General features: G+C 38.2%; 1 protein-coding gene across 5 annotated transcripts in view; it reads right to left on the bottom strand.

The window, feature by feature from the left end:
• UBXN2A (UBX domain protein 2A) overlaps nt 1-23,668 on the bottom strand; it is a 74,956-nt gene that overhangs the window by 34,851 nt on the left and 16,437 nt on the right. For 3 of the 5 annotated variants that reach the window (XM_077152220.1, XM_077152222.1, XM_077152223.1), the window contains exon 2: nt 12,928-12,982. In XM_077152220.1, coding sequence (XP_077008335.1) covers nt 12,928-12,968 — 41 coding nt within the window. In that variant the 5' untranslated portion in view covers nt 12,969-12,982. Of the gene's footprint in view, nt 1-12,927; nt 13,534-13,559; nt 16,169-23,668 lie in introns of those variants that run through there. The other 2 variants (XM_077152221.1, XM_077152224.1) reach the window with 2 other exon arrangements.

The raw sequence follows: 23,668 nt of genomic DNA, 5'->3' as shown, positions 1-23,668 counted from the left end.
GGTGTCTATGGTGGCAGTGTTCGTGACTCATAATAGATGGAGGTGGCCTAAGGGATTAACGACTGAGGAATAGAAGGGGGGAACTATGGTGTACACATAGAATCAACTTCGGAGCAGCCGCAAGAAGAAATAAAGTTTTGAGGCATACAACCAGGCGTATGAACCTTAAGGACAGTCTGTTGAACAAAATAAAAAGAAAAAATTATCAGGAACAAAAAGACTAAATATTACCATGCCTCAATCATACAGACTAACTATAATATGAAAATTTGGTGAACTGAAGTTGAGAACAGGGGTTATCAAGCTGGGGCCTATGCTGGTGTGAATGGATTATGTGCCCCAGAAAGTCATGTTTTAATCCTGATTCCATCTCGTGGAGGTAGCCATTTCTTCTAATCCCCACTCAATACTACAGGTTGGAAAACTGATTAGACTATATCCGCCCGAGATGTGACTTGCCCAATTGTGGGTATTAATTTTTGAATAGAGGGAAATATGACTCTACCTATTCCAGGTGGGTCTTGATTGGTTTACTAGAATCCTTTAAAAGAAGAAGCATTTTGGAGAGTCCCTTTTAGAATGAGGAGAGAGCACAAGAACCACAAGAGCCCACACAGACTCTTGGAGATGAAGAAGGAATAAGCACCCAGGGGAGCTTCATGAAACAAGAAGCCTGAAGAATAAGCTAGCAGATGTTGCCATATTTACCATGTGCCTTGCCAGTTGAGAGAAAAATCCTGAACTTTATTGGCTTTTCTTGATTGACAGTAATCTCTAATTGGTACCTTAATTTGGACATTTTTATAGACTTGCTTTAATTGGGATGCTTTCATGGCCTTGGAACTGTAAACTTGCAACCTATTAAATTCTCACTTTTAAAAGCCACTCTGTTTCTGGTATATTGCATTCCAGCAGCTTGCAAACTAGAACAGGGCCTATTGTAAAGGGCCCCGGATTGTAAGCTTTTACAGTGGTCACATATTTTCAAGTGGTGTAACTGTTATTTCTAAATTCTGAGATACTGAGCTGTTTGTTTATAACCTTGTTGATCCCAGAAACTGGTATTTATGTGACAGCTGAGACTCAGAATTAGAGCTCTGAAGCTATGAAAATCAGCCATACCCCATACAGGAACTGTTTAAAAAGTGGGAAAAGTGATGAGACTTTGAGTAGAGGATATATGAATGAATACAGGGTAAAGGATGATACCATCATATTTTAAAACTTCAACTTTTATGTGAGACTAAAGGAAGAGATATGTATTTGGTGTAAAATTTATATTTTGGGTGGTGCATTTCCTAATTTAACTTGTATGGTCACTTTACTTGAACATCTAAGTACATGGAATCTTGAATAGGGCATGAGATTTTTGTTGATCTGTCCAGTTTAGAATGGTACTCCAATATATCCCAGAGTAATTTGTACAGTGAATAAGGAAGTATTTGCAAAGTCCCCTTGGGAGACTGGAGAGAAAGGAGGAAATATTCAGTTTCCCAACTTGGAGATTTTCCAATACTCTCACAAGCAGTAGGGACAATTAAATCAATAGGCCCAGCCTGATCTTGGGGTTCACCCATATGAAAAATTCCTGCAAAGGATAAGCTAAGCCTACTTAAAATTAGTCCTAAGTCATACCCAGAGAACCTCTTTCGTTGCTTGGATGTGGCCTCTTTCTCTAAGCCAACTCTGCACGTGAACTTACCGCCCGCTCACCAATGTGGGAAATGCCTTCCAGGGATACAAATCTCCCTGGCAATGTGGGGCAGGACTTCTGGAGGTTATGCTTAAGCATTACATAGAAATCCCTTTTAAGTTTATGGTGTACTGGCATGGCTAGAGGGAAGTACCTGAAATGAACTGTGTTCTAGTAGCCTTGATTCTTGAAGAGGACTGTATACAGCTTTTACAATATAATCATGTGATTATGAAAACCTTGTGTTTGATGCTCCTTTTGTCCAAGGTATGGACAGATAAGCAAAAAAAAAAAAAAGGGATAAAAATAATAGAGGGGGGAGGATCAATAAATAAATAGAGAATCTGAATATTACTATAAATGAGCTAGACTTAACAGACATTTATAGGACATTACATCCCACAACAGCAGGATACACCTTTTTCTCAAGTGCTCATGGGTCATTCTCAAAGATAGACCATATGTTGGGTCACAAAGTAAGTCTTAACAAATTTGAAAAGATTGAAATCATACACTACACTTTCTCGGATCATAAAGGAATGAAGTTGGAAATCAATAATAGGCGGAATGCCAGAAAATTCACAAATACGTGGAGGCTCAACAACACACTCTTAAACAACGAGTGGGTCAAAGAAGAAATTGCAAGAGAAATTAGTAAATACCTCGAGGCGAATGAAAATGAAAACACAACATATCAAAACTTATGCGATGCAGCAAAGGCAGTGCTAAGAGGGAAATTTATTGCCCTAAATGCCTATATCAGAAAAGAAGAAAAGGCAAAAATGCAGGAATTAACTGTTCACTTGGAAGAACTGGAGAAAGAACAGCAAACTAATCCCAAAGCAAGCAAAAGGAAAGAAATAACAAAGATCAGAGCAGAAATAAATGAAATTGAAAACATGAAAACAATAGAGAAAATCAATAAGACCAGAAGTTGGTTCTATGAGAAAATCAATAAGATTGATGGGCCCGTATCAAGATTGACAAAAAGAAGAAGAGAGAGGATGCAAATAAATAAGATCAGAAATGGAAGAGGAGACATAACTACTGACCTCACAGAAATAAAGGAGGTAATAACAGGATACTATGAACAACTTTACGCTAATAAATACAACAATTTAGATGAAATGGATGGGTTCCTGGAAAGACATGAACAACCAACTTTGACTTAAGAAGACATAGATGACCTCAACAAACCAATCACAAGTAAAGAAATTGAATTAGTCATTCAAAAGCTTCCTAAAAAGAAAAGTCCAGGACCAGATGGCTTCACATGTGAATTCTACCAAACGTTCCAGAAAGAATTAGTACCAATTCTCCTCAAACTCTTCAAAAAAATCGAAGTGGAGGGAAAACTACCTAATTCATTCTATGAAGCCAACATCACCCTCATACCAAAACCCTCATACCAAAACCAGGCAAAGATATTACAAAAAAAGAAAACTACAGACCAATCTCTCTAATGAATATAGATGCAAAAATCCTCAATAAAATTCTAGCAAATCGTATCCAACAACACATTAAAAGAATTATACATCATGACCAAGTAGGATTCATCCCAGGTATGCAAGGATGGTTCAACATAAGAAAATCAATTAATGTAATACACCATATCAACAAATCAAAGCAGAAAAATCACATGATCATCTCAATTGATGCACAGAAGGCATTTGACAAGATTCAACATCCTTTCCTGTTGAAAACACTTCAAAAGATAGGAATACAAGGGAACTTCCTTAAAATGATAGAGGGAATATATGAAAAACCCACAGCTAATATCATCCTCAATGGGGAAAAATTGAAAACTTTCCCCCTAAGATCAGGAACAAGACAAGGATGTCCACTATCACCACTATTATTCAACATTGTGTTGGAGGTTCTAGCCAGAGCAATTAGACAAGAAAAAGAAATACAAGGCATCAAAATTGGAAAGGAAGAAGTAAAACTATCACTGTTTGCAGACGATATGATACTATACGTCGAAAACCCGGAAAAATCCACAACAAAACTACTAGAGCTAATAAATGAGTACAGCAAAGTAGCAGGTTACAAGATCAACATTCAAAAATCTGTAGCTTTTCTATACACTAGTAATGAACAAGCTGAGGGGGAAATCAAGAAACGAATCCCATTTACAATTGCAACTAAAAGAATAAAATACCTAGGAATAAATTTAACTAAAGAGACAAAAAACCTATATAAAGAAAACTACAAAAAACTGCTAAAAGAAATCACAGAAGACCTAAATAGATGGAAGGGCATACCGTGTTCATGGATTGGAAGACTAAATATAGTTAAGATGTCAATCCTACCTAAATTGATTTACAGATTCAATGCAATACCAATCAAAATCCCAACAACTTATTTTTCAGAAATAGAAAAACCAATAAGCAAATTTATCTGGAAGGGCAGGGTGCCCCGAATTGCTAAAAACATCTTGAGGAAAAAAAACGAAGCTGGAGGTCTCGCGCTGCCTGACTTTAAGGCATATTATGAAGCCACAGTGGTCAAAACAGCATGGTATTGGCATAAAGATAGATATATCGACCAATGGAATCGAATAGAGTGCCCAGATATAGACCCTCTCATCTATGGACATTTGATCTTTGATAAGGCAGTCAAGCCAACTCACCTGGGACAGAACAGTCTCTTCAATAAATGGTGCCTAGAGAACTGGATATCCATATGCAAAAGAATGAAAGAAGACCCATCTCTCACACCCTATACAAAAGTTAACTCAAAATGGATCAAAGATCTAAACATTAGGTCTAAGACCATAAAACAGTTAGAGGAAAATGTAGGGAGATATCTTATGGATCTTACAACTGGAGGCGGTTTTATGGACCTTAAACCTAAAGCAAGAGCACTGAAGAAGGAAATAAATAAATGGGAACTCCTCAAAATTAAACACTTTTGTGCATCAAAGAACTTCATCAAGAAAGTAGAAAGACAGCCTTCACAATGGGAGACAATATTTGGAAATGATATATCAGATAAAGGTCTAGTATCCAGAATTTATAAAGAGATTGTTCATCTCAACAACAAAAAGACAGCCAACCCAATTACAAAATGGGAAAAAGACTTGAACAGACACCTCTCAGAAGAGGAAATACGGATGGCCAAGAGGCACATGAAGAGATGCTCAATGTCCCTGGCCATTAGAGAAATGCAAATCAAAACCACAATGAGATATCATCTCACACCCACCAGAATGGCCATTATCAACAAAACAGAAAATGACAAGTGCTGGAGAGGATGCGGAGAAAGAGGCACACTTATCCACTGTTGGTGGGAATGTCAAAGGGTGCAACCACTGTGGAAGGCAGTTTGGCGGTTCCTCAAAAAGCTGAATATAGAATTGCCATACGACCCAGCAATACCATTGCTAGGTATCTACTCAAAGGACTTAAGGGCAAAGACACAAACGGACATTTGCACACCAATGTTTATAGCAGCATTATTTACAATTGCAAAGAGATGGAAACAGCCAAAATCTCCATCAACAGAAGAGTGGCTAAACAAACTGTGGTATATACATACGATGGAATATTATGCAGCTTTAAGACAAGATAAACTTATGAAGCATGTAATAACATGGATGGACCTAGAGAACATTATGCTGAGTGAGTCTAGCCAAAAACTAAAGGACAAATACTGTATGGTCCCACTGATGTGAACAGACATTCGAGAATAAATTTGGAATATGTCATTGGTAAGAGTCCAGTAGGAGGTAGAAATTGGAGTTGAAGGGATACAGACTGTGCAACAGGACTAGATACAAAAACTCAAAAATGGACAACACAATAATACCTAATTGTAAAGTAATCTTGTTAAAACACTGAATGAAGCTGCATCTGAGCTATAGGTTTTTGTTTTGTTTTGTTTTGTTTTGACTTTACTATTATTACTTTTATTTTTGTCTCTATATTAACATTCTATATCTTTTTCGGATATGTTGCTAGTTTTTCTAAACCGATGCAAATGTACTAAGAAATGATGATCATGCATCTATGTGATGGTGTTAAGAATTAATGATCGCATATGTAGAATGGTATGATTTCTAAATGTTGGGTTAATTTCTTTTTTTCCGTTAATTAAAAAAAAAAAAGAGAGAGAAGCAGTAATTGGAGCTGAAGGGATACAGACTGTACAACGGGACTGGATATAAAAACTCAGAAATGGACAGCACAATACTACCCAATTGTAATGCAATTATGTTAAAACACTGAATGAAGTTGCATGTGAGGTATAGGTTTTTTTTTTTTTCTTTCTATTAATGTTTTAATTCTTATTCTGTTGTCTTTTTATTTCTTTTTCTAAATCGATGCAAATGTACTAAGAAATGATGAATATGCAACTATGTGATGATATTAAGAATTACTGATTGTACATGTAGAATGGAATGATTTCTAAATGATTTGTTAAATTTTTTTTAATTAATAAAAAAAATAATAATAGAGGGGGGATAATGGATAAAAAATTGGGTAGACTGCAATACTGATGGTCAATGGGAGGGAGGGGTAGGGGACAGGGAATGTATGAGTTTTTTTTTTCTTCCTTTTTCTGGAGTGATGCTGTTCTAGCATGGTAGCTGCCAGAATGCAATATACCAGAAATAGAATGGCTTTTAAAAGGGGGAATTTATTAAGCTGCAAGTTTACATGTTCTAAGGTTGTGAAAATGTCCCAATTAAAGCAAGTCTATAAAAATGTCTGAATTAAAGTACCAAGAAGAGGTTACCTTCACTCAAGAAAGGATGATGATAAACAAACAAAAAAATATGAAAACAAAACAAAACAACAAAGACCCAAGAAGTTCAGGGTTTCTCTCTCACTTGGAAAGGCACATGGCAAATATGGTGTCTGCTAGCTTTCTATCCTGGTTTCTTGTTTCATGAAGCTCCCCTGGGATGTATTCCTTCTTCATCTCCGAAAGTTTCCGGTGGCGTGGGCTCTGGCTCTTGTCATTTTTGTGGCTCTAAAAAGGGACCCTCTCCAAAATGTTGCCTCTTTAAATGGATTCCAGTCAAGGCCCACTTGGAATGGGTGGAGTCACATCTCCCTCTAATAAAAAATTAATACCCACAATCGGGTGAGTCATATCTCCATGGGAACAATAAAAAAGCTTCCAGCCAGCAAAACTGAATGAGGATTAAAGGAAATGGCTTTTCTGAAGTCCACCACAGATTCAAACCAGCACAGATGTAAATGTTCTAAAAACGATCATGGTAAGGAATACACCACGATGGGATGCTATTGTGAACCACTGACAGTATACTCTGGATGGGGTATATGTGTGTGAAGATTTCTCAATAAAAATAGTTTTTAAAAGTATTGGTAGACTCCCTTCAGGGATTGGAGAAAAAATATGGAACTATTAAACTTTCCCACCTGGGAAACCCCAGGTACTCTCTGAAGTACGAGGGACTCCCAAGTGAACAGGCCATACTCTTGATTTTGAAGTTTGCCCTTGTGAATCATTTCTATAGTAGAGAGGCTACTGACCTGGGTAAGAAACAACCCTCTTGTGACATGGTTTTCTCTCCTGTGTGGCTACTTCCACTTACCTCACACAGTTGTTGTAAAGATTAAATCAAAATATAAAGGCCTATACATGGTGTCTGGTATATGTAAGTCCTCAGGTGTTAAATACTGGTATCATTATAACCACTTAATGCTTTAATGCATAAAGCATTCTCTTCAGTAAGCAGGTCGGTGTTTCATTACTAAGTATACTAGCAATAAAGCTGAGCAGCCACAATTTCAGGAACTGAGCTAACCCAAAAAGCAGAGTTGTCACACTAGCTCAGTTTTATTCCTTCATGTTATCTATTTGGTATATAAATTCTCTTATACTTTAGTATATTAATTCAAGTCATTCAAATATTTATTAACTATCTACTATATGCTAAGTGATATAAAACAAAACAAAAAAAGAAATAGCTTATGAAGGTTTACAGTACGTGTGAGGAGACATACAATAATAGTTACAATAGAAAATGAAAGGTACAATTATGGAAACAAAAGATACACCTTAAGAAAAAGAACAATGTAATTTACGTAGGAATCTGGCTTCACTGAGCAGGTGGTAATGAATTTCACTTTTTTTAAAAAATTTATTTTTATTTTTTTAAATACCAAAAATACACCAAACTCAAACATTCCTATTTTGATCATTTCGTTCTACATATATAATCAGTATGAATTTCACTTTTGATGAATGCACAATCTCCAGATGAAGAGGAAAAAAAATTGGAGGAAAGGTATTCCTAGAGAGGAAAAGAGGCAGTAAAGCACTCTAAACATAATTTAGTATTCTCTTGATAATTCAGAGATCCTCTTTATCTTTTACTATACTAAGTTGTCATATTGCAAAATTCCAGAGGCATATTGAGGTATGGGGACCTGTTTGAATACTAAAACTATCTATAAATTTATTATTTCATCTGCTTTTCCTACTTATCTTTCCCTTTACTTGTCACTAACATTTTAGAGGCAAATATCCATATTTCCGATCACACTTTGGAAACTAGATTACCAAAGTTGTTATGATTAAGTAAATAGTCTTAAGATCTCAGGAGTTCCTCTAATAAATACAAGTACACAAGCTTGAGGTATGGGACTTTGAAAATATTTATCCTGACTACTGTATAGTCTTTTTTTCCTAATTTTCTGATTTTTACTATTGTGCTGGTTTGAAAGGATGTATGTACCCTAGAAAAGCCATGTTTTAATCTTAATTCCAATTTATAAATCCAGCCGTTTCTTCTAATCCCTATTCAGTACTATATGTTTGAATCTGTAATTAGATCCTCTCTCTGGAGATGTGACACAATCAATAGTGGTTGTTAAGCTGGATTAGGTGGAGACGTGTCTCCACCCGTTCAGGTGGGTCTTGATTAGCTTACTGGAATCCTATAAAAGGGAAATGTTTTAGAGAAAGCTGGAGATTCAGAGAGAGCAGAGAATGCTGCAGCACCACGAAGCAGAGAGTCCACCAGCCAGCGCTTGGGTGATGAAGAAGGAAGATGCCTCCTGGGAAGCTTCATGAAACAGGAAGACAGGAGAGAAAGCTAGCAGATGACGCCGTGTTCACCACGTGCCCTTCTAGCCGAGAGAGAAACCCTGACTGTGTTCACCATGTGCCTTCTCCTTTGAGAGAGAAACCCTGAACTTCATCAGCCTTTTTGAACTAAGGTATCTTTCCCTGGATGCCTTTGATTGGACTTTTCTACAGACTTGCTTTAACTGGGACATTTCCACGGCCTAAAAACTGTTAACTTGTAACTTGTTAACTTGTATTAAATTTCCCCCTTTTAAAAGTCATTCCACTTCTGGTATACTGCATTCTGGCAGCTAGCAAACTAGAACAACTAAGTTCTGGATTAATAAATTTATTAGCTAGTTAACCATTCAAACAAGTGAAAGATCTGAATTTGTACATTCCTTGGTAGTACATATGGTAAACATGGGACTTCACCATTTATGGTCTTCTTTTATTCCTATGTACTCAAAATTTACTGTGGGAGTGATGCCCCGATGAATCCCAGAGTGATTCGATCAGTGAGTGGACAAGTATTTGCAAAGCCCCCTTCAGGGAATGGTGAGAACGGGGAGAAATTTAACTTCCCCAAGTTGAATTCTTGATATTCTCACAAGCAGTGTGGACAACCAAAGTTATAGGTTTAGCCCCAAGTCTTGAGGTTTGTTCATATGAAACTTAACCCTACAAAGGATAGGTCAAGTTTACTTAAAATTTAGGCCTAAGAGTCACCCCCAAGAGAGCCTCTTTTGTTGCTCAGATGTGGCCTCTCTCTCCAGCCAACAAAACAAGCAATCTCACCACCCTTCCCCTGGCTACGTGGGACATGACTCCCAGGGGTGTGGACCTTCCTGGCATTGTGGGACAGAAATCCTAGAATGAGCTGAGACTCAGCATCAAGGGATTGAGAAAAACCCTAGAATGAACTGAGACCCAGCATCAAGGGGTTGAGAAAACCTTCTTGACCAAAAGGGGGAAGAGTGAAATGAGACAAAGTGTCAATGGCTGAGAGATTCCAAACAGAGTCGAGAGGTTATCCTGGAGGTTATTCTTATGCATTGAGTAGGTATCACCTTGTTTTCAAGATGTAAGGGAGAGGCTGGAGGGAACTGCCTAAAAATGTAGAGCTGTGTTCCAGTAGCCATGTTTCTTGAAGATGACTGAATAATGATATAGCTTTCACAATGTGACTGACTGTGATTTTGAAAACCTTTTGTCTGATGCTCTTTTTATCTACCTTGTCAACAGACGAGTAGAATACATGGAATAAAAATAAATAATAGGGGGAACAAATGTTAAAATAAATTTAGTTTGAAATGCTAGTGATCAGTGAAAGCGAGGGGTAAGGGGTATGGTAGGTATAATCTTTTTCCTTTTTTTCTGTTTTTGTTTTTGTTTTATTTCTTTTTCTATTGTCTTTTTATTTCTTTTTCTGAATGGATGGAAATGTTCTAAGAAATGATGAATATGCAACTAAGTGATGATATTGTGAATTACTGATTATCTGTTAATTTTTATTTCATTTGTTAATTTTTTAAATTAATAAAAAAATTTACTGTGGTGACATAGGTATAGCATAAAATTTGCTATTTTCAAATGTACAATTTACATTTACAATCTCTGAACAATGAAATAGTTAGGAGATTAGTCTTCTTTTTTTTACTGGACCTCGTTTCTAACAAAATCCATTTTTGTAAGAAAGAACATGACAAACTCTATTACCAAATATTTTTGCATATATGCCTTGTAAGTGTTGTATTTAAGTAACGATACATGTGCAACCTGGTTGAACATTAAAATATTATGCCAAAGGAAAGAAGCCACATGTAAAAGGCCATGCATTACATGATTCTATTTACAGGAAATGTCCAAAACATGCAAATCCAGAGACAGGGAGGAGATTAGTGCTCACCTGGGGCAAAGGGAAAAAGATGGGGAAAGTGACTGCCAACGGGTAAGGAATTTCTCTTTGGGATGATGAAAATGCTTTAGAATTAAATAACGGAGAAAGATGCGTAACTATGAATATAATAAACACCACTGAACTGAACACTTTAAATGGGTGAACTGGATGGCATGAAATTATCTCAAAAAGCTGTAATAAGAAAAAAATCAAAGTTCTGTAGTTAGTTAACTTTATTCTTTTAAATTAGCTATTCAATTTATATCTGAGCAGAAAAGAGTTACCACAGCAGTCAGGCTGCTAAGCTTTGAAAGGACTGCTTACTAAACTGGCCTTAGAATGGCATCTGGGAATTTGGATTTGGGGAGGGTTCCCACCACTCTAACCAATAAGAGTGGCTCACTGTGCCTAACCTGTTTGTACAAACAGTGTGGTTTTACTAAACACCTCTTTTCTTCTGAGAGTTTGGAGTCTTGGTATATGTTAGGCAAAGGGTTTCTGAAAGACCAGCCCTCAATAAAAACCCTGGGCACTGGGTCTCTCCCTGGCAGACATTTCACACATGCTGTGACCAGGTGCTAAGGGAATAAGGGTGTCCAGTGTGACTCCACTGGGAGAAGACTCTCAGAAGCATGTATCTGGTTTCCTTCAGACTTCTGCCTATGCGCCTTTTCTCTTAGCTGATTTTGCTCTCTATCCTTCAGCTGTAATAAATCATAGCTGTGAGTACAATTACAAGCTGAGTGCTGTGAATTCTTTTCAGTGAATCACTGAACCTGGGAGTGGTCTTGGGAACCCATGATGCAAACTCACAAGCCATTATATAGTTAGCATCAAATATTTTATTAAATATATATAAAACAAAAATACTCTAGTGAAAAATAATAAATAACGTGTTTAGCATACAAGCGTTTACAAAGCATTTTCACATCTCTTACAATAACTGAATGAGGTTACTATTATCATTATCCTCATTTAACACATACAAAAAAATGGAGGCTAGCTACTTATTGAAGATCATATAGCTAGCAAATGGCACACAGGAGACTCAACCAACACCTCAAGACTCCATACTACATTTCTTTCCTCTATACTACTCTGCACATGTATCAAAACTGTAAAGGGAAAGCAAGTATGAAGTATATACCTGTTTGTGTACTTAAATGGACCACGAAGGAAAGAAATTTACCTCTTTAAACATTTAAACAAACAGCATATTATAGACTGATATTTCTCCTCAGATAAATGAGAATAAAATAACTTAATTTGGTAAGAACCACAGACTGTATCTTATATTTATTGCATGCACTCTATGCTAATACTAGGCTAAGTGCCTTATATTTATAATTCTCACAGGTATTGCTTTGGTTTATTAAAGCTGCTGGAATGCATTATACCAGAAACGGATTTTTTTTTCCAAAGGGAACTGATTAGGTTATAAATGTACAGTGCTAAGGCCATGAAAATGACCAAATTAAGGCATCAACAAGAAGATATCTTCACCCAAAAAAGACCAATCATATTTGGGGTTTCTCTGACAGCTGGGCTGGCATCTCCTGATCTTCTGCCCCCAGGGTTGCACTGCTTTCAGCTTTCGATTCCAGTAGCTTTCTATGTTGGTTCTCCAAATATCTTCAAGTGTCTGTGTCTAGGTGTCTACTTCCTGTATTGGCTCCGAGCTCTTTCTCTTTCCCTGAGCTCTTTTAAGGATGCCAGTAAACTAATTAAGACCCACCTTGAATGGGTGGAGTGGGGAGGGTGTCACATCTCCATGGAAACAATCTAATCAAAAGGCCCCACACACAATTGGGTAGATTACACCTCCATGGAAACAATCTAATCAAGAGGTTCCACCCTATAGTAGGTCTGTCTCCACAAGACTGGATTAGGATTAAAAGAACATGGATTTTCTGGGGGTACATAACTGTTTCAAACCAGCACAGGTTATCTTTTAGGTAGATATTTACAGCTCCATTATACAGATGAGTTATTAAAGGTCAAAGAGTTTACTTCAGTTGCCCAAAAGTCAGAGAGATAGTAAAAGCCATCATATTTCCACTATGCCTCCAAGACAGTACAACACAAAAGACCAGGAAAATTAAGTTACTTGAATTTCACACTTAAATAACAAAAGTAACTAGTGAATAGAGAAAAACTAAAGACAATATCATTAATAACAATGATTTAGTAATCTCACTAAAATATGTTCAAAATTGCTAGGATAAAAAAATACTTTAGAGAAAGATAATAAAGGCATTAGTAACAAAAAAACTGACACACTTTTACTTACCATTCTTCTTTTATACTTTCAAGATTGTCTACTTCTTTCATTCTCTTTTGCCTTACTGTAAAATTAAAAAAAGAAGAAAAGCTAAAGTTCTCAATATAGTGTTTTAACTATAATCCTCCATATGCATATATCAACATTCTTTAACAAAGAAGTTATAAATTACATAGCCCTAAAGAAGTACTAAAAATCTTAAGAAAAGTGACCAAACTCAAAGATGTCAGTTTCATTTCCAAATAGACTAATTAATAAGATAAATGTGGGGATCTAATAACTTTCTGAAAAAAGAAAGATTTCTTAAAAATTATAATGAAGAATTTATTAAAAAAATTATAATGTAGACTCCTGGAGTCCAGAATGGGAACGAGGCCTTGTAATTCCCTATGGCCTGGAATAGTGCCAGGATACATAGACTGTGGGTGGGCTAATAATTTAAAAAGTATTAGTAGAGTCCCTTGAGGATCTGAAGGGGAAATATACACATATATATATGGAATTACTAAACTCTCCCATCTGGGAACCCCCAGGTACCTTCCCAACCATTGGTTACTCTCAAGAAAACAGGCCAAGCTCTGGATTTTGAGGCTTGCTCTTGTGAAAGTTGTTTCTGTAAAGAAGAAGCTAGGACTACTCACAACAAAGCTTAAGAGTTGCTTCCAGGAAGCTTCTTGTCCCTTAGATGTGGCTTCTTTCTCTTTCTAAGCCAGACTTTGCAAGAAGAATCATGACCCTCCTCACTATGTGGTTCAAGCCATTCAGGGATGAAAATCTTCCTGACAATATAGGGCATGACTCCTGAGAATGAATCTGGCCTTGGTACTGTGAGCTCAACAATGCCTTCCTGACCAAAAAGGGGGAAAAGAAGTGTAATAAAATAAGGAATCGGTGGCCAAGAGAGATCAAATGGAGTCAAGAGGCTGTTGCGGAGGCTGCTCTCATGCAAATTTCAGTTAGATAGTGCTAATTGTCACAGTTTGCTAAACCCCAATCACCATCACTCCTGTTGTCTCTTTAAGAACACCCAGGGTTCGGGTTTGCCCTCCTAGGTCAGATAAATCCTGAAACCCAGAGGGACCAGCCTGTCCAGGTTTATCGATTAATTTCATCCCCTTATTCTTCAGTATGGACACCCCTTCTCGACATGAGAAAGTTAGAGCAGGCATTTTCCCAAAGATCCCTATAGAATGGAGAAGGAGTAAAGGAGAAAGAGGAGGTAAAACAGAGAAAATGGGATTCAACAAATGTGTATGGGTGCTAAATCACTATATTAATATTCCTTCTAGTCTCCAGTGTTTTGGAGCAGCTAAAAGGAAAAATCTGAGATGAAGAAATGGTACTCAACGACAAATTCTAGAATCTGTTCTGTAACTACCTGTTGAAGTGTGCTTTGAAAATTATTGCTTTTTTCTTTCTTTGTTTTGTATATATGTTATACAGTGAAAAAGTTAAAAATTATAATGTATACTTTGGTACAATAGCATCAAACAAAATTGAATGACATGTCATTCAACCAACAAAAAGTAATAAAATGTCAAATTAAAATAAAGCCTACTCTCACAATTCTTTGGAGAAGCATATTAATTAACAAGATGTATCTACAAGTCAGAAAAATTCATATATTTTGACCCTGATTTTCCACATTCCTAGGAATTTAAAAAGGCAAAGTAAGCTAGGTATACTAAATGTCCATCACAGGTACTATTTATTAGGAAAAATGGAAAATACGCAAAATCCCAGTCACAATATAGCTGCTTGATGGAATAATGTGAACCCCTTAAAAGTAGTTATGGCTTTTTGTTATTTGCACCATCCTCAACATGGTGATGTGAAACATCCCCTGGAAAAACCTATCAGAAACAGCTAATAAAAGGAACAAATTCCACTGGTTTGGAACTCTGGAGGATAGAGGCTGGAGATGGACCCCACTAGTGCTGAATCAAAAAAAAAAAATAACAGTAATCTCCAAAGCCATATAGAAGATATTTTTCCTGGATTCCCAGTCTGGACCCTTTCCCCTTACTCTGTCCCCTGCAGCTTGGGAGTCAGGTTGAGGTAGCACTGCCTGGGTTCCTCCAGCTATGGATACAGACTATAGACCTACTCAAAGTATCACATTAGAATCAATGGATATCCAGGCAGAGAGGCCTAAGTCTGTAACGACCCAGGTGGAACACAAAGGGCTGAGGAGTGCCACATACAAAAGTGCTCCTTAGGTGGGAGAGAAAAAGAAATGCAACAGAACTCTTGGCTAGAGGTGTGTATACTCAGCCCAGTTTCTGGTAGGTGGAAAAACTGTGTTTTCTGGATTAACCCACCTTTCTGAATTGACCCCATCTTGAGTGGCTGGGATATCATAATGGGAAAGAAAGCAGAGGCAGGAAAGCTTCACAGAAAAAAAAAAGGGGGAGGGGAGTGGTGTCAGTGAAGGGGACTGAATGGCTATAAGACAGGATGGGTCCCTGTGTCAGTTTGAAGTGATTATGTACCCCAGAAAAGCCATGTCCTTTAAATGTCATTCAATAATCCGGGTGGGATTATTTTTTATTGTTTCCATGGTGATGTGACCCACCCAACTGGGGGTCGTAACTTTTGATTAGATGGTTTTCATGGAGATGTGTGTCCATCCATTCAAGGTGGGGTTGCATACTGGAGCCCTTTAAGAGGGAACCATTTTGGACAATGTACAGAGTCAACAGAGCCGAGAGAGCCCACACAGCCAGAGATCTTTGGAGATGCAGAACACCTACAGAGAGTCCTTATAAATGAGAAGCCAAGAGAGAAAGCCAGCAGACATTGCCATGTGCCTTTACAGCTTACAGAGGTATTCTGGACCCCGGCTGTTCTTGAACCAAGGTATCTTTCCATGGATGCCTTAATTTGGACATTTTCACAGTCTTAGACCTGCAAACTTGCAACTTAATAAATTCCCTTTTTAAAAGGTATTCTGGACTTCCGGGTCAAGATGGCGGCTTAACAACGCGCACGTTTTAGTTCGTCCTCCAGAACAACTACTAAATAACCAGAAACAGTACAGAACAGCTCCTGGGGCCATGTCAGTGACCAGACACACAGCGTACCCCAGTCTGGACCAGCTGTACCGGCTGCGAGCACCCCCCCCGAACAGTGAGTTGCTGAAGCTGCGGCGGCCAGCACCCCTTCCCCACAGGCCGCTTCCCAGAGGGGAAAGGAAAGGACTTTACCAGCAGCAGGGACTGGGCACAATCAAACGCCAATTGTGGAACTAATTAACAAATTCTGATTACTAAACATAGGCCCCCAGCTTAGGTGAACCTGATCAAAGTGGAGGTTGCTCATTTTTGCCCCGGCGCCAAGCGGGCAAGGCTGACAGAAAAAGGGGGGGGGGGGGGGAAAGAAGGAAACAGAGGTTTTTGTGGCTGTATATCTACAAAGGCTTGACTGCCTCTGGACACAGCGGCAGGACTTTTCAGGCTGCAACTGCCCCAAGCATAGGCAGAAGTGAGCTCTTTTGGGGACTTGTCTGGAACCTGTACCTTCCCCAGGGGAGGGGTGAAGCCCAACTCAGGTGGAATCCCTCCCTCAAGGAATTCAGACACCAGGGCTTGGTAATTTGAAGCCTACAACCAGCCTATAACCTCTCCTCTGTCTCCACTATGCCCCCAGCAGGGAGAGTCCGCCAAAGTTAAAGGTACCGCATCATCTTATGCTGGTGGAACCTGCAGTCAGAAAAGCGCCACACACAGGGCAGGATAAGAAAAACAGAGTCCAGAGACTTCACAGGGAAGTCTTTCAACCTGCTGGGTCTCACCCTCAGGGAAAACCGATGCAGGTGACTCTTTCCTCCTGATAGGAGGCCAGTTTGGTCTGGGAAAATCTGGCTTGGGTATATAATATCTAAGTAGACCCTCCTAAGTGTGGTGGTGGGGGGAAGGCACCACACAAGCAGGGCAAGAAACAAGAAAACAAGAACTGAAAAATTCTCCTCTGTTAAGCAAAACTTAAGCTAGAGGTCCAGATAAAGCTGAACTGAATGTCAAAGAACAGACAGACAACAAATTCATCCAGCAAGAAAACCCTAGATAAAAGAAGTGAAAGCAATCTCCAGAATAAACTAACCAAGGTAATTAAATGCCTAGACGCCAGCAAAACAAACAAATCACACTAGGAAAACTGAAGCTATGGCCCAGTCAAAGGAACAAACCAACATTTCAATAAAATACAGGAGCTGAAACATTTAATTCAGAATATACGAACAGACATGGAAAACCTCATCAAAAACCAAATCAACGAATTGAGGGAGGATATAAAGAAGGCAAGGAAAGAACAAAAAGAAGAAACTGAAAGTCTAAAAAAACAAATCACAGAACTTATGGGAATGAAAGACACAGTAGAAGAGATGAAAAAAACAATGGAAACCTTCAATGGTAGATTTTGAGAGACAGAACACAGGATTTCTGAACTGGAGAATGGAACATCTGAAATTCGACAAGAAACAGAAACTATAGGGAAAAAAATGGAAAAATATGAGCAGGGACTCAGGGAATTGAAAGACAATATGAAGCACACAAATATACGTGTTGTGGGTGTCCCAGAAGGAGAAGAAAAGGGAAAAGGAGGAGAAAATTATCACTGAAAATTTCCCAACTCTTATGAAAGACTTAAAATTACAGATCCAAGAAGTGCAGCGTACCCCAAAGAGAATAGATCCAAATAGACATACTCCAAGACATTTACTAATCAGAATGTCAGAGGTCAAAGAGAAAGAGAGGATCTTGAAAGCAGCAAGAGAAAAGCAATCCATCACATACAAGGGAAGCCCAATAAGGCTATGTGCAGATCTCTCAGCAGAAGCCATGGAGGCGAGAAGACAGTGGGATAATATATTTAAATTATTAAAAGAGAAAAACTGCCAACCAAGAATTCTATATCCAGCAAAACTGTCCTTCAAAAATGAGGGAGAAATTAAAACATTTTCAGACAAAAAATCACTGAGAGAATTTGTGACCAAGAGACCAGCTCTGCAAGAAATACTAAAGGGAACACTAGAGACAGATATGAAGACAGAAGAGAGAGGTGTGGAGAAGAGTGTAGAAAGGAAGACTATGAGTAAAGGTAAAAAGAAGGAAAATTAGATATGATATATAAAATCCAGAAGGCAAAACAGTAGAAGAAAGTACTACCCATGCAGTAGTAACACTGAACGTTAATGGATTAAACTCTCCAATCAAAAGACATAGTCTGGCAGAATGGATTAAAAAACAGGACCCACCTATATGCTGTCTCTACTCAAAGGACACGAGGGCAAGGACACAAATGGACATTTACACACCAATGTTTATAGCAGCATTAACAATTACCAAGAGATGGAAACAGACAAAATGTCCATCAACAGACAGTTGGCGAAACAAACTGTGACATTTACATAAGATGGAATATTATGCAGCTGTAAGACAGAATAAAGTTCTGAAGTACGTAACAACATGAATGGACCTTAAGGACATTATGCTGAGTGTAATTAGCCAGAAACAAAAGGACAAATACCGTATGGTCTCACTGATATGAACTGACATTAGTGAATAAACTTGGAATATTTCCTTGGTAACAGAGACCATCAGGAGATAGAAATAGGGTGAGATATTGGTAATTGGAGCTGAAGGGATACAGATTGTGCAACAGGACTGAATATAAAAACTCAGAAATGGACAGCTCAGTACTACCTAACTGTAATGTAATTATGTTAAAACACTGAATGAAGCTGCATGTGAGAATGATAGAGGGAGGAGGGCTGGGGACATAAATGAAATCAGAAAGAAAGATAGATGGTAAAGATCGAGATGGTATAATCTAGGAATGCCTAGAGTGTATAATAATAGTGAAATGTACAATGTACAAATTTTAAAAATGTTTTTGCATGAGGAAGAACAAAGGAATGTCATTATTGCAGGGTGCTGAAAATAGATGATAATTAATACTTTAAAATGTCACCTTCTGTGTGAGACTAAAGCAAAAAATGTTTATTTGTTACAAAATTTATATTTTGACTAGAGCATTTCCTAATATAACTCATGTAGACAGTTTGATTGAATGTCGTAAGTACTTGGAATCTCAGGTAGGACATGAGATTTTGTTGGTTTGTCCAGAGTGATGCTCCGACGAATCCCAGAGTGATTTGATCAGTCACTGGAAAAGTATTTGCAAAGCCCCCTTCGGGGAATGGTAAGAACGGGGAGAAATTCAACTTCCCCAAGTTGAATTCTTGATATTCTCACAAGCAGTGTGGACCAAAGCTATAGGCTGAGCCCCCAGTCTTGGGGTTTGTTCATATGAAACTTAACCCCACAAAGGATAGGTCAAGCCTACTTAAAATGAGGCCTAAGAGTCACCCCCAAGAAAGCCTCTTTTGTTGCTCAGATGTGGCCCCTCTCTCCAGCCAACACAACGAGCAGTCTCCCCACCCTACCCTCTCTACATGGGACATGACTCCCAGGGGTGTGGACCTTCCTGGCAACGTGGGACAGAGATCTTGGAATGAGCTGAGACTCAGCATCAAGGGACTGAGAAAAACCCTAGAATGAGCTGAGAATTAACATCAAGGGATTGAGAGAACCTTCTCGACCAAAGGGGGAAGAGTGAAATGAGACTAAGTGTCAATGGCTGAGAGATTCCAAACAGAGTCAAGAGTTATCCTGGAGGTTATTCTTACACATTAAGTAGATATCACCTTGTTGTTCAAGATGTAGTGGAGAGGCTGGAGGGAATTGCCTGAAAATATAGAGCTGTGTTCCAGTAGCCATGTTTCTTGATGATGATTGAACAATGGTATAGCTTTCACAATGAGACTCTGTGAATGTGAAAACCTTGTGTCTGATGCTCCTTTTAGCTACTATAGCAACAGAAGAGTAGAACATATGGAATAAAAATAAATAATACGGGGAACAAATGTTAAAAAAAATTCAGTTTGAAGTGCTAGTGGTAAATGAAAGCGAGGGGTAAGGGGTATGGTATGTATGATTTTTTTTTCTCTGTTATCGTTTTATTTCTTTTCCTGTTGTCTTTTTATTTCTTTTTCTAAATCGATACAAATGTTCTAAGAAATGATGAATATGCAACTATGTGATGATATTAAGAATTACTGATTATATATGTAGAATGGAATGATTTCTAAATGTTTTGTTTGTTAATCTTTTTTAATTAATAAAAAAAAGAGGGTGAGCTGAAAATATTCTAGATAAACAGAAAGTGACAGAGTTTGTCAACAAAAGACCTCCTGCCTTACAAGAATTACTAAAGGAGTTTTGCAAGTTGAAAGTAAAAAACAGGAGAAAGCGACCTGGAGGAGTGTGAAGAAAAGTTAGAGAATATGTACGCTATTGAAGCTAAATTGGTATTTTTCCAGATTAGTAGATTATAGATATAGGTTGTACAATATAAACTCCAAGGTAATTACCACAAAGAAGTATTTAAAAAATATATACCAAAACAGAAATAAGAAAGTGATCAGTCAGATACATCGGAAAAGATAACCTATACAGAAAAGGAGGGTGCAATAAAGGAAAAGAGGGACAAAAAAAGAAAAGATATGACATATAAAAACCAAAGGACAAAATGGCTTCAGTAAGTACTGCCTTTACAGTAATAACAAAGAATGTTAATGGATTAAATTCTGCAACAAAAGACACATTGATACAACAGATAAAAAAGCAAGATCCAACTATATGTGGTTTACAAAAGACTCAGTTTAGATCCTGTCCTAGCTCAAAAGTGTTATGTACCCCAGAAAAGCCATCTCCTGCTAATCCAGATTCAATACTGTAGGGCAGAACCCTTGATTAGGCTGTTTTCATGGAGATGTGACACACCTAATTGTGGGTGTGACCTTTTGATTAGATGGAGATGTGACTCCGCCCATCTAAAGTGGGTCTTGATTAGTTTCTGAAGACCTTTAAAAGGCAGAAACATTTTGGAGTTGCTTCAGAGCTGACAGAGCCTCAGACATTTGGAGATGCTTAGGTTGCTGACAGAGAGAGCAGACACGTAGACACGGACGTTTGGAATTGCAGAGCTCAGCAGATGTTGCCATGTGTCTTCTGATGAGATACTAAGCAAACCAGAACCCAGAGTTTTGCCCCCAAGGAGCTAAATTAAGGTCCACAGATGCTTAGAGGGGAAAACTGTTGGAATAAGAAGCTGGAAGCAATGGACCAGGAACAAGAACCAGCAGATATCACCCACGTGCCTTCCCACGTGACATACATCGGCCTCTCTTGAGTCAAAGTATCTTCTTCTGGATGTCTTAGTTTAGACATTTTTATGGCCTTAGAACTGTAAAATTGTAATTTAATAAATTCCCTTTTCAAAAGCTGTTTCATTCAGGAGTTCTATTAGTTAAACTATAAAATACTGAGCTATTTGTGTATAACCTGGTTGTTCTCTGAAACTTTGGGTATTTATGTGACACCTGAGACTCAGAGTTAGAGCACTGAAGCTATGAAAGTCAGCATTACCCCATACAGCAAACTGTTAAAGATGAAAAAATGATCAGACTTTGACCAGAGACATGAATGACGCTGTCTGGATAGGACTAAGGTAAATCAGAATACAGGGTAAAGGGTGATATCGCCCATATTTTAAAACTTCATCTTCTGTGTAAGAATAAAGGGAGAGATGTTTACTTGGTGCAAAATGTGTATTTCAAGTAGCACATTATCTAATTTAACTTGTATGGTCAGTTTATTTGAACACCCTAATTACATGGAATCTTGAATAGGGAGTGAGATCTTGTTGATTTCTATAGGTTAGTGTGATGCCCTGATACACCCAGTGTAATTTGAACAGAAAATTAAAAAAATATTTGCAAAATCCCTGTGCTGGTGTGAAAGTATGTAAGTCTCCTAGAAAAGCCATGTTTTAATCTAAATCCCATTTCATAAAGGCTGAATAATCCCTATTCAATACTATGTTTGAAACTGTAATCAGGTCATCTCCCTGGAGATGCGATTTAATTAAGAGTAGTCGTTAAACTAGATTAGGTGATGACATATCTCCATCCATTTGGATGGGTCTTGAGAAGTTTCTGGAGATCTACAAAAGAGGAAACGTTTTGGAGAAGAAAGATTCGAAGAGAGCAGAGAATGTTGCAGCATCGCAAAGCAGAGAGACCACGAAGCAGAGAGACCACAAGCCAGTGATCATCGGAGATGAAGAAGGAAAACGCCTCCTGGGGAGCTTCATGAAACCAGAAGCCAGGAGAGAAAGCTAGCAAATGACGCTGTGCTTGCCATGTGCCCTTCTAGCTGAGAGAGAAACTGTGACTGTGTTCACCATGTGCCTTCTCACTTGAGAGAGAAACCCTGAACTTCATTGGCCTTCTTGAACCAAGGTATCTTTCCCTAGATACCTTTGATTGGACATTTCTATTGACTTGTTCTAATTGGGACATTTTCTTGGTCTTAGAACTATAAACTAGTAACTTATTAAATTCCCCTTTTTAAAAGCCATTCCATTTCTGGTATACTGCATTCTGGCAGCTAGCAAACTAGAACAATCCTCTTGGTGGACTGGGGAGAAAGGAGGAAATATTCAACTTCCCCATCTGGGGAATTCCTGATATTCTCGCAAGCAGTGGGGATAACTAATTCAATAGGCTGAGTCTTCGACATAGGGTTTCGCCCCTATGAAACTTATTCCTGCAAAGGAGAAGCTAAACCTACTTACAATTATGCCTAACAGTCACCCCCAGAGAACCTCTTCTGTTGCTCAGATGTGGCCTCTCTCTCTAAGCCAACTTGGCAGGTGAACTCACTGCTTTCCCCCCTACATGGGACACGATTCCCAGGAGTATAAATCTCCTGACAATGTGGGACAGGAGTCCCGGAATTAGCTGGGACATCATGGGACTGAGAAAGCCTTCTTGACCAAAATGGGGAAGAGAGAAATGAGACAAGATAAAGTTTCAGTGGCTGAGAGATTTCAAACAGAGTCAAGAGGTTATCCTGGAGGTCATTCTTATGCATATATAGATAGTCCTTTTTAGTTTATGGTGCATTGGAGAGGCTAGAGAGAAGTATTTGAAGCTGTTGAACTGTGTTCCAGTAGCCTTGATTCTTGAAGATGACTGTATAACTATAGCTTTTACAACCTGAACACTTGATTGTGAAACCCTTATGTATCATGGACCCTATATCCAGGGTATGGACAAATGCGTGAAAAAGTAAGGAAAAATAAATAAATAATGGGGGGGATAAAGGTAAAAAAATTGGGTAGATTGCAATACTAGTGTTCAATGAAAGGAAGAGGTGAGGAGTATGGGATGTATGAGTTTTCAGTTTTTCATTTTCTTTCTTTTTCTGAAGTATGGCAAATGTTTTAAAAATGATCATGTAATATATTGTGAGCCACTGATTATATACTATGGATGGACTGTTTGTGCATAAAGATTTCTCAACTAAAAAAAAAAACAAAAACAAAAACCTGTCCCATATCTGGTATGCTGCATTCCAGCAGCACTTAGCAAACAAAAACAGAGACAAATAGGTTGAAAATGAAAGGCTAGAAAAAAATATTTTAGCAAACAGTAAACAAAGGGGGTTGGAGGGGACTAGGGTAGCTATACCCATATCAGGGAAAATAGACTTTAAGTCAAAGTTGTTTTAAAAGGGACTTCCGGAGAAGATGGCGGCTTAGTAAGACGCACGGGTCTTAGTTCCTCCTCCAGAACAGCAACTAAAGAAACAGAAACAATACGAAACAGCTCCCGGAGCCACGA

This window comes from Tamandua tetradactyla, chromosome 3 (assembly GCF_023851605.1).
Source record: "Tamandua tetradactyla isolate mTamTet1 chromosome 3, mTamTet1.pri, whole genome shotgun sequence".
Classification (NCBI taxonomy): domain Eukaryota; kingdom Metazoa; phylum Chordata; class Mammalia; order Pilosa; family Myrmecophagidae; genus Tamandua; species Tamandua tetradactyla.
Note: the sequence above shows the minus strand (reverse complement) of the source record. Positions and strands in the feature narration are given on the sequence as shown.